An 11,730-nucleotide genomic window follows, 5' to 3' on the forward strand; every position below is an offset into this window, starting at 1 on the left:
GAATGGTATAAACATATGATCCCAGTGGTTCTTCATACTCAGACTGAACACTAATGTGCCAGTCATTCTGTGACATTTCTACAGCTTTAGTTTTTAAACCCAGAAGAACAAAATGGCGCAAGCAATCTCAAATGTGACCACTTCTTCTATATTGTTAAAAATAGTCTGACACCATTGTTTTTCCATAATGTGTAACCTCTATGTGTATTAGCATCTCAGAAATGTGATTTGTTGTTATTGTTGTTGTTTTTATTTAAAAGGTTAATCCAAAAGGTCATTAATTACTCACCCACGTGTCATTCAAACCCATAATAACACTTGCGTTCATCTTTGCAACACAAATTAAGTTTTTATTAAACCTCAAGATCCACCAAGTAACGCTTTATTGTTAAAAAGTCATCTACATGGATTAAGCCGTTTAATCCAAGTCTTCTGAAATCGTTGATCAATGCACCGACTGTACATAGAGCACAAAATAGGGTAAACAGAAGCTCATGTGTTCTATGTCCAATATGTGTGTTGATCAAATGTGAATAAAAAGAATATAAACCAGCCTAAAATGTTTGATTTAAGTCTTTTCATCATATAAAGTAAATTTACAATTCATTTTTGCATGCGTGTGTGTTTGTCTACTAATTTTGTCAATGTTTAGGATTATACTTAAAGACCTCAAAGCATCCTTTACTTTTTAATGGAGCGCAATAGAAATATAATTATCTTTTGGACTTTTTGTTAACATTTTCTTTTTCTCCTGCTCTTAAGGACCAGTCAAAGCTTCTTTCAAACAACAGTGGAAGCATTGAGGAGAACGAGAAGAGTGGTATGTCCAGTTACCTGTTAATACAATGCATTTTACTTCTGACTGTGTGTGAAAGTGTCCAATAACAGTTAAAGGCCCTGATATATACACAAATGTTTTTTTTTTTCGTTCTTTGCAGAAAAAAAGAACGAAAGCGAGAAGCGGTATACTTTTTAGTGAACATTCCAACGCCACCTAAACTACTGGGAGCTGGGTTTAGATTAATATGTAGATGTTTTGTGTGCTTTCCTCTTAATAATAAACACCCAACAAAAATTACAGCAGTCAATCAATCAAGTTTATTTATGTAGCGCTTTTACAATGACGATTGTTTCAAAGCAGCTTCACAGTGTCAAACAGGACAATATTGCAACAAAATTAGATTTGGCTGTACAATCGTTCTGGAGAAAACAGTGATGTTATCAGCTTATTTTAATTTATCATATAGCGACAATGTAGGCAGATCAGTATTATAGTTTATAGAATTAAGACCTAATTAATTAATTTTATTTGTATATTTAGTTGAATAACTTTGATCATAATTTTAGTGTCCCCAACTGAGCAAGCCAAGCCAAAGGCGACAGTGGCAAGGAACCAAAACTCCATCAGGGCATGATGGAGAAAAATAAACTTTGGGAGAAACCAGACTCAGTTCTCCTCTGGCCTATTATTAAACAATGTATGATTATTATTCTGGCAACCTTACAGGTCAGAAATCATATTAGATTGTCCATCTATGATTGATAGATAGACGAGCAGTGAGAAAACAGCGTTTAAAAAAGCACTATGCAGTAGATTGCTATAAATTGTCTACTGCAGTCAAATTAGAAAAGTAACACAAAACTGTAAACTAAAATTAAATCTATGGATATCGAATCAAAATTGTATTACAATTCGAGAATTGATTTGGATCGAATCATGAGGTACCAAATGATTTAAGATTCTCACCATTAGTGTTTATGTTTTTACTTGTGTATGTCTGACATCAATGGACTGAACAGAAGAAATGTAGCGGAGAAGATTTCAACGTTAAAGAAGGCAGAGCATCAGAGCTACGACTAACTATTGTCCTCTCTATGTCCCAACCAGAGGGAACATTTTCAGAAAATTCACTTTGTCGAGCTGTTTCAAACTCCCTAAAATGAAATCTATGTTGTTTAAATTTATACTACATCAGTTCATTGTTCAATTTCGTTTGACGTATATATGGGCCGTAAGACGAGTATTTGACTGGTCATGTGAGGCAGTCTGTATGTAAAGTATCTGCCTCTAAGACTAGAGTTTTTAGCTCAGTAATGGTGTTTTCCACTGCTTGGTATGGCTCGGTACGGCTCACTTAAATAGTACCACCTCAGTTGAGGTTCCAAGTGAGTTGTACCAATATAGTCTATAACCCCTCCCACTTTGAAGCAGAACTAAACTGCAGTGGAAACGATACTGAACAGAAGTGATACGCAAACTGAGCCAAAGTAAAGCGAGCCCTACCGGGTCGTATCACACAGTCAAATAGCACCATAAAAGTACATGGATTTTATAGGTATTCATTTTACAAAGTACTATAATTGGTTTGTGCTTTTCAGCAACCTTTTAGAGGGATAGATCACCCAAAAATGAAAATGAGCCCATGATTTACTCACCCTCAAGTCATCCAAGGTGTGTATGACATTCTTCTTTCAGACGAACACACTCAGAAGAGTTATTAAAAAATGTCCTGGGTCTTCCAAGCTTTATAATGGCAGTGAATGGCAGTCCAAATTTTGAAGCCCAAAAAAGTACATCCATCCATTATAAAAGTGTTCTATGTGGCTCCAGGTTAATAAAGGCCTTCTGAATCGAAATTGATTGGTGTGTATGAAAAGTATCCACATTTAATTTCTATATTTTTTTTTAAGTAAAATATCTAGCTTCCGGCAGATAGCCTTCCGTATTTAAATTACAAAGAAAGTAAATTTTTTAAAAATATAACTCTGAATGTATTCGTCTGAAAGAATAAAGTCATATACACCTAGGATGACTTGAGGGTGAGTTTATTCAATTGAGTTAAATTGAGTTAATCATGGGCTAATTCTCATTTTTGGGTGAACTATCCCTTTATCAACCATTTTCTCCTCTCAGAAATGCTTTTGAATTAGAAGATATCAGATGTTCTGACACAGTTTTAGTAATTTTTTTTATTTTATTTTTTTAAATCTTGTCCTCCAGTTACCAAGAAACGTTCCTTGAAGGCTGCTCGGAAATCTTGCCAAAACTTGTCTTTGTTACGTTGGAAAAATGCTCTGGGAGGTCTGTGAGAGTGTTGGGTGGTTTTTAATGTCTGGGGTCACCAAATCAGAATCATTTCACATGGGTGTGTTTGGCTGCATCCCAAATTGCAATCTTCCCTACTAATATAGGTACAATTTCACAGTATTCATTAAACAGTAGGCGAAAAGTTCCCAGAAAGTTCTTCTACATCCGGTGAAAAAGTCTGAAGTGAGCGATCCACAGGAGAGGTTTTGTGAATGGCAACATGATCACAGTAGTATGCCAGGATTAAATTCATCCTACACACATCCATACTCTATACAGTAGGACATACCTTTCTTAATGATCATGAGTTACTAATTTAAAAGAAGTACTCAGAGAGTGTGATTTCGGATGCAGCCTTGGTGTTTTCATGCTCAGTTTATCTCTTTTAGTTTATACTCCTCTTCTGGTTTCTTGGGTTTCTTTGTGCAACTGGGGTTTGAACTACCAGCTACAAGTTTAAAAGAATACAAATCCAAATTTCTTTTTTTTTCTTTTCAGAAATCTCAAACAAGACCATTCAACCCAAAGCTCATAATACTGTCAATGCTGCAGCAATTCTTGCCACCAAATCTGCCATTAACACGTGTGATGCATCTGTTACACGTTCGCGCTACATGGGTCCCACTGCAAGCTCCCGCGCTAAGAAAGCGCAGAGCAACTCTGTGGAGAGTCTGAACGTGTGTGCTTCAGAGGAAACGCTGCTAAACTCCCCGTCCTCAACGCTGGACCCAACCGTTGAGCAAAGCAAAGAGAACATTATTCCACTTTCCTCTTCAGTTCCTTCCTCGGGACAGTCTCATCCGACGCCTGCCTTGGGAAACCACAGTGCTCGGGCTGCCCTCCGACTGGACCTCGTCGGCCCCAGTCGTGCCAGTTTGTCTCCGATGTCGCTCAAGGGCCGTCTAGGGAAAGTTGAACGCCCAGAGTCTCCGCGCCGCCAGGCTTTGGTGACGCCCACAGAGATGCGGTCGCTGGGGAAAGAGTGCCGGAAGCAGATCATTCATATTGAGCAGAGTTTGGCTCCTAAGACTTCGAGAAGGTTCTCAACAGGGTCTGAAATCTTTGCCGGGAAGCCCACAGAGTCAGAAACCAGTCGCACGGTGGTTGAAGACCTGCAGGTTACAGGGTCATGTGAGATTACACAGACCTCAGGTCGGGTCTCAGTAACTCAAGACCGAGAGGATTCTACGAAAAACGACACGGGTAATTTTGTCCAAAGTTGGCAAACTGCACAAACAAGCACACTGAACCGGGAATTATATATTTTTTTACTAATCAGAATAATCTTAATTTGGTATTTTTTTCCCCCAATATTGTTCAGCCTTGATATACTATACTATAATTCATTTTAAAGAGCAAGAAAGTTGTTGACCATCAATGCAGTTGTTTTAATATTCTGGTCAAGGCTTTATTCTATAGATATACTCCATAGATGCTGAAGTATTCCTTAATACTTCCATATATTTGTGCACTGATCCAAATTAATTTACATTCCTCAAAATTCAGATTAATATGGGTTTATGCCTGCTGTTTGATTCCTGAGTCTGCTATCCTAATATTGCGTAATCCGCTTTTTTGCGGTTACCAAAGATTTGGTTAATCTTTTTACACAATATGCAATATGACTAAATTCTGATTAACATAGGATGGTTTTTGTGCATGTAACCGCAGTTACAGTTAATGATTTTGCATGATTTTGTATGTTTTTGTCTTCGGGTGTTCTGCAGGGTCTCTGAGTGTCCAGATGTGCAAGGAGATGGTGAATGAACTCTGGCACACCCTCCATAAAGCGACTGGCTTTTATAGCAAGGTAATTTCTCTAAATTTCTACCTCTGTCGGGAATAACAAGTTTTGTTTTGAATTCCTCTTTTTGGTTTTCATGGTCATTTTCACCCTTTCTTTGATCCTTAAAATGGAACCATAAAATAGCACAAAAGGTTAGACTTTTACATGCCATTTAAAGCAGCACTAGGTAACTTTTCAACCTTCATAATAGGACTGGACAATAATTAATTTTTTCAATAACGGTGATATGATTTTTAAACACATTTCCGATATTTCGATATATACATTACAGCATTCCTCACTGACTGACGTTCAGGGCGCATCCGTCAGAAAGAGCAGAACACGATTGGCTACTTGCGCGATGACGTACACCACGGACACGCAGCCAGTGCTCAGCAGCATTAGGCTGATAGATCCACCGCGACAAGTTTTAGCTACAAAAAGAGTTTCCCTGACTAATACAAATGTGACTGGACGAGCTTCCACAAGTAAGGAGAGAGACTAACTTTCTTTAGTGGCTTGGAAGTGGTTCGGCTATCTACAGCACTATTCACAGTTTCACACGGGATTAGTATTATCTAGGGTCCTCTGTGATTTAGAAATGACTCCTCCACATCTGAGTTTTGCGTGACGCATTCGCACGGGATAAACAAAGCCTGTGATTTTACTTGAATTTACTGACTTCTCCCGGATATGATAGACTTTGTTATAGATATATAGCTGTATGAAATCATAAACAGGCATCGATATCGTTTTGGTTATTTTACAGTAGCCTAATAAATAAACATAATTTCGTTCAGTTAGCGAACAGACGCCATGAACTGAGCTCAGACCAGCGGCAGGAGTCAGATTTAATTTAGCACGAGTGAGAAGCTGACGATATACGGCGGAAGATTCAGTTTCAAATGAAAAAGCAGGGTATCCGCGGGGTCTTGAAAAGTCTTAAAAGGTGATAAATCAATTTTGGGAAAATTAAGACCCTTATAAAGTATTAAAAAGTCTTATCACGGCTTTATAAAGTCTTAAATTTTGAAAGTATTTTGTTCAAGCTTTGTCAAAAGAGTTTGACTCCAAAAAGTATTTATGAATATATTTATTTTCATCCCCATAAGTATTAAAAAACAACCGGGTACTCAGTCTGAGATCTGCTCGGAGCGCGCGCGCCAGGGATGGAAATTAGCGCCGCCACGCCACCAGCCAAATGCGGCTGATTTTGAGTTGTGGCGGGTAAACTCGCTTCACCTACCGAGCTGTTTCACCTCTTTGTAAACTTTGTTCAGTGCATGCGAGTGCTGCCGTATGTGCGCATATGACCAGTCGTTTTCTCTGTCATCACTCGCGTGCGCTGTGAGACTCGCGCGCTCTGAGAGAAGATCTGACGCTGTGCATCATCCGAGAGCGCGCGCGAGTCTCAAAGCGCGCAAATATTGAGTTCTCTTTCAAGTCTTGCGCTTAAATGGACAAACTCACACAAGAAGTATGTCAACATGTCCATCTTGATGAGTATCCTAGCAGACATCGTCTGAATATGCCTTAAGTGAACTGTATAGTGTGCAGTCTGTGCACAGTCGAGAAAGACGAGCATATCCCTGCCTTAGGTCTTAAAGGCGCAGTAGCCTTTACTGCTGCCTGAGGGATGTCCTTATATTTAGTTTGACATTAAACAATGCTCTTGATTGAATAGTTTTTGTAAGTTTAATAAGGATTAATCTTTCATTTAAACAGTTAAATATGCAGTTATTTTACATTTGATTACTTTATTCAATTGCTGTACCTTTCTGCAGGCCAGTAGACCTGTACATTATTATTTAATGAACACATGAGTGAGGTCGAGTTAAACATTCTAGTTTGAATTTTATTTTTCGGTTTTCGGCTTTGGTTTCTTCTTTTTTTGTTTCGGTCAAGAATTTTGATTTCGGTGCATCCCTACTGACAATGTTCTGCTCAGTATGTTGTCAACACGCTTCAAAGATGCCAGAATGAATAGTTTCATTCTTGGGACTAAAAACCATAAAACTGGAAGCCATAAAAGACCACAAATCATCGTGAAAATATCAGGAATTCATTGAGACTTGAGATTAAATAAACTGCCCAAGTATTGTAGAGCTTGTAGTATTAATTTGTTAAAAACAAAAAAGTGGCTGGTAAAAACATTGAGTGGTAGACTTTGAAAAAAGTTAATTTCCATCCCTGGCGAGCGCTGTCTAAGGGTGACGTCATGTATTTTGCGGAATGCGCAGTTAGGTGATGTGTCGCCCTCCATATGTTGTAAAACAGATATGCAATATAAACAATACAAAATTGGCCTACGATAGAGATTTTAAGTCTACATTCGACTACAACTGTTTATTAAAGGTTTGTTGCCGATTAGATTTTGAAGTGCGATGAGGTCTTAAAATATTTTGAGAAGGTCTTAAAAAAGTCTTAAAAAGGTATTGAAATTAACTTCAGGATTCCTGCATATACCCTGAAAAGTGGCTATTTAAACAAGCTTGTCATTGTAGCTGCTGTACTGTTCTGTTTTTCATTAAGAACAGTATTGATGTTAATATTAAACACACCATTCAATCAGATTACTCCCAAATTGATAATCATTCTAAAGTGAATGTATAATCCGTGTGGGCGCAGCTGCACAGGAATTCATAACGGTGCGCATTATGAATGCAGACTTTATTCTTCGTGAAAGATAAAGATAGAAATGCTCACAGGAAGAAAAAAAGCTTGCAAAAATGATAAACAATCTGCCTAATCCTGGCCAAATCACAGAGATGTCGATTCACACGGGACTACTATCATCACAGGACCTCTGTGTTCGATGAAATATGGTAGGTCATTTGCGGGAGAATTTGGCCGATTCGCACGGGATTAAGATCACAGACATTCTCTGCAATTATTACAAATCACCAGAGGTCCCCAGATAATACTAGTCCCGTGCGAATGGGGCTTAAGATCTGATATTAAACTTCAGGTTTCAGTGTGCTGCAAAATGTGCCGGAGAGGTGCCCGACCAGGGGTGTAACAATACATCGACATAGATGCATCTAATCTAATGTCTAACAATACGATGCCAAGCGTTACAAATAATCCATGTAGACTATTTGTGTAAGAGGCAAGTGGCACATTTGTTTTAATACTTTCCACATTTGCACACAATGTCATGTATTAACACCAACGCGTTCATTCTCGTTTAAATTACCTTTCAAAGCTTGTGAAAGTCAGAAGGTCAGAAATGGCTTCACGAAAACGTATGAATGCTCGTGTTTAAAGCCTTGCAAAAAGCAGCGTGCACTCATCTCAAACAGAGCACAAATAGGCCACTGAATTGAGTCTTCTTTTATTTATTTTTTGTGCATCAGTAGATAAAGGTCTATAGTTTTGCATAAAAGGAGAATATAGCGCTATGAATCGTTCTTCACTGAAATTTAAAACTTAAAAGAAAATGCTCAATAAACTGCGTCTGCGAAGTGAGAGTCTTATGTTTATTTGACGGTGATTTCACATTTCTTGTTCGTATAAAGGCTAAATACAAATAAAAGGTGAACATAAATTTATTTGTACCGTTTTTGTTTCTAAAATATTATATAGTTTTATAGGAGGAGGTTTCATAGACTTGGCAAATTAATTTATCAGAAGTTTGTAGGTACAGACATCTTTGTGGCAGTTCTTGTTATTTTTTCTAAAGCTTTTATATAGTTCATATCGATATCGAAATTATATCGTATCGACCGAAATTAAGAAATATATTGTGATATACATTTTGGCCATATCGTCCAGCCCTACTTCATAATATATATTTCAAGACTCTTGTGATGATAAATCGACTTACAATAGGTTGAATGAGCATCTCCAAAACTGCAGCTCTTGTGGGGTATTCCCGGTCTGCATTGGTCATTATCTGTCAAAAGTGCTCCAAGGAAGGAACAGTGGAGAACCGGCCACAGGGTCATGGGGTAGGCTGGGACAACAAATCAATGTATTGCGATTCTCTCTCGGATTGAGTTTAGTTTTTAACAGCAGATGGCACACTAGGCTAGTTTTTAGCCGCACACTCAAACACTCACGAAGAAAAGCGCTTGTGCGTTCAGCATCCCAATTCGCCTACTGGTAATACTAAAAGTATGCACTCTTTTTGTGAAGAAAAAGTACATACTTTTGAGTGTGCAGCAGAAGAGTATGCAAGCTTTGGGACATACTACTTTGTAATTTTTTACGGTATTAAATGTGCAATTTAAATATGATGATGCGTTTAAAGGTTAACTGAGGGTGTACTCACACTAGCCAGTTTGAACCGTGCCCGAGTGCGTTTGACTACCAAAGCGCGGTTCGTTTGACTAGTGTGAGTGCTCCGAGCCGTGCCCGGGCTCGGCTCGATTAGCCGGCCCTGGCCCGCTTGGAAGAGGTGGGCCAGAGCACGGATCAGTTGGACTCGGGCGCGGTTCACATGCAGTGTGAGCGCTAACCGTGCTGGAGTCCGTAATCAAAGCTGCAAAGTCCTTGCTGCACTTCAGCTGGTACCTTGCAAACCTCATAATACGAGCAGCACGATTACGTGAACATTTTCGCGCCACTAAGGCGACACATCTGTTTAACAACAGGCTGTGAGAGGGCTGTGGACCAAACGACACAAAATTATCCACAAAGAAAACAGAGCGATGGACTCCATTGTGTTCAGAGAGCGCCGCTCTTTCTGTTTATCCCGAAACCGTCGCACCATAATGACGTAAGCGTGCTCCGGCACGAATACTGAAACCCGAAACCGTCGCACCATAATGACGTAAGCGTGCTCCGGCACGAATGCTGAAACCCTCCTATGTGAGTGCAGGCCAGCGGGGGAGTGGGGAGGGGGGACATTCGTACTCGGGCCCAGTTCATGGCAACCGTGCCTAGTGTGAGTACACCCTGAATAAATATCTTTCAGTATGGTTAAATACTGATAATTCATCACTCAATCCCCTAGATCTAAACCTCTCCACTTAACTGCCAGACTCAGAACGATGATCCAAACACGGATGGAGTCGATCGAGTTCATCAACACCCCAAAAGCTTTACAGTCCTATATTTCTGCCTGGGTCGACTTTTAGTTCATTAGGCAGGTTTGATTTATATGCAGTTTAATGTTGATGATTGTGTTGTTTTGCACATACATACTTATGATTGATTACACGTGATTTGCTTTTGTTTCTGCGTCTGTGCGCGTTTCCATTACCCTTCAAATTGCGCAAATTGAAATTGCGAATTGAAAAACGCCCAATTGAAACGCGGCAATTTCACAAAAACTCCCATATATCGCAAAAAAGTTTTTACGCTCTGATGAGGTGGTTTTTCAGGCAATTCAAAAAAGGACATTTTCGCAAAGCTACAATGGAAACGTTTTTTTCGCATTTACAGGTCACCTGTTGCGGTGACGCAGTGCTGCAACATATGGCCTATATATATTATATTTTCCACTCAATTGTGTTGTAATAAGATATAATGTAGTTAAAATTACATATATTTTCTCCTAATAAGGACTAGGCTATATATACTGTAATTAAGACAAGAAATGTATTAAAACAGAAAGCGCTAGCCTATAGTTTCAGCCTTACTCAAAGGCCAGTTACGCACGTCAATGCATTCCAGACGATCTTAGTTTGCTTCTTATCTAATAAACAGGCAATTAATTGATGAAACATTGATCAAAATAAAAATATAATTTATACAAAACTAAATAATTTTTTAAGAAGGGCTTTCTAGAAAATAAAACTCGAAGTGATCAAAATCATGTGACTCCCCAGGTCTCAAACATATTGCGATTCTTACTCATGCTGTTCACTTTTCATAATCAACATATACATTAAAATAATAATATTTCAGGATAATGTTTAGGCCTAAACGTAGCCTATTTAATTTCGTAGTTAGGCTATGTTTTCCAAGCGCTATTTGAGAACTCCTGTTCTCTAGCATTCTTCAAAGTGAAAGGAGAAGCTTAAAAATCCATCTAATGGTGGAGATGTTTGTTCCCTCTCTGTAGTTGTGCTCCATCCCGGAGTTGTCGGAGCAGCAGGAACAGATGAAGAGTATTTTGCAGGAGGTGTTTGTGGGCGTACAGAGCGAGTTACACACCCTGTGCCCACCGGAGACTCGCCACTCGGCCAAGAGCGCCCGTCCCGTACCAGAAGACTCTCCCGGCCGCCAGCTCCGGGACGACAGGACCGTGGCCCTCCTGGAGAAATACTCGGAGATGCTCTTACTGCGAATGACTGAAAAAGGAGCTCAGGCCACACTGGAGTAATTGACTCACTTCCCATCGTTTTATTGGCCGAAATGAACTTCTAACGCCATACCCCCATAAGCACCTTTTAAACTTAAATGCCTTGCATTGGTTTTAAATAAACATGTTAATGCATATTTGACTTTTATTTTATTTTATAATTTTTATTTTATTTTTGTAAAACACTACATTTCTATACCTGAGTGTATTTGGTCACATATTTTTCTAGAGAAATTCTTCAGGACCTTTCCCTTCCCCAAATTGTTTGTCTTTTCCATACATCATGTACAGTTTTAGAAACAGTGTTACTTTTGAAATACAAACAGTTGAAATATGTATTGAGTTTTGCATTGAAATCCTTGATGTTTGATGCTTTCGTAGTTTCACACCATTTCACGCAGACTAGCGACGAGGTGTTGTTTTGAATGGTGACGTGTAGATGTTTCCCAGAGCACCAGGCTTACCGTTTGCTTGCCACTGGTGTGCTTATGCTTTTGTCTTTTTTTTTTCTCCACTGAAAATGTATAGTTAACTTCTTAGGAAAGCTTTGTAAATATGTTTTAATCAGCCATTCACACTATTTTAATATTAAACATTCATATATAA

General features: G+C 38.9%; 1 protein-coding gene across 4 annotated transcripts in view; it reads left to right on the plus strand.

Moving 5' to 3' along the window:
- The window catches only part of wdr62 (WD repeat domain 62), a 48,664-nt gene extending 36,934 nt beyond the window's left edge, over positions 1-11,730 (plus strand). For 3 of the 4 annotated variants that reach the window (XM_067450103.1, XM_067450102.1, XM_067450105.1), the window contains 5 exons: positions 763-820; positions 3,002-3,082; positions 3,587-4,291; positions 4,816-4,898; positions 10,885-11,730. In XM_067450103.1, coding sequence (XP_067306204.1) covers positions 763-820; positions 3,002-3,082; positions 3,587-4,291; positions 4,816-4,898; positions 10,885-11,145 — 1,188 coding nt within the window. In that variant the 3' untranslated portion in view covers positions 11,146-11,730. The remainder of the gene's footprint in view (positions 1-762; positions 821-3,001; positions 3,083-3,586; positions 4,292-4,815; positions 4,899-10,884) is intronic. The other variant, XM_067450104.1, reaches the window with a different exon arrangement.

This window comes from Pseudorasbora parva, chromosome 8, assembly GCF_024679245.1.
Source record: "Pseudorasbora parva isolate DD20220531a chromosome 8, ASM2467924v1, whole genome shotgun sequence".
Lineage (NCBI taxonomy): Eukaryota > Metazoa > Chordata > Actinopteri > Cypriniformes > Gobionidae > Pseudorasbora > Pseudorasbora parva.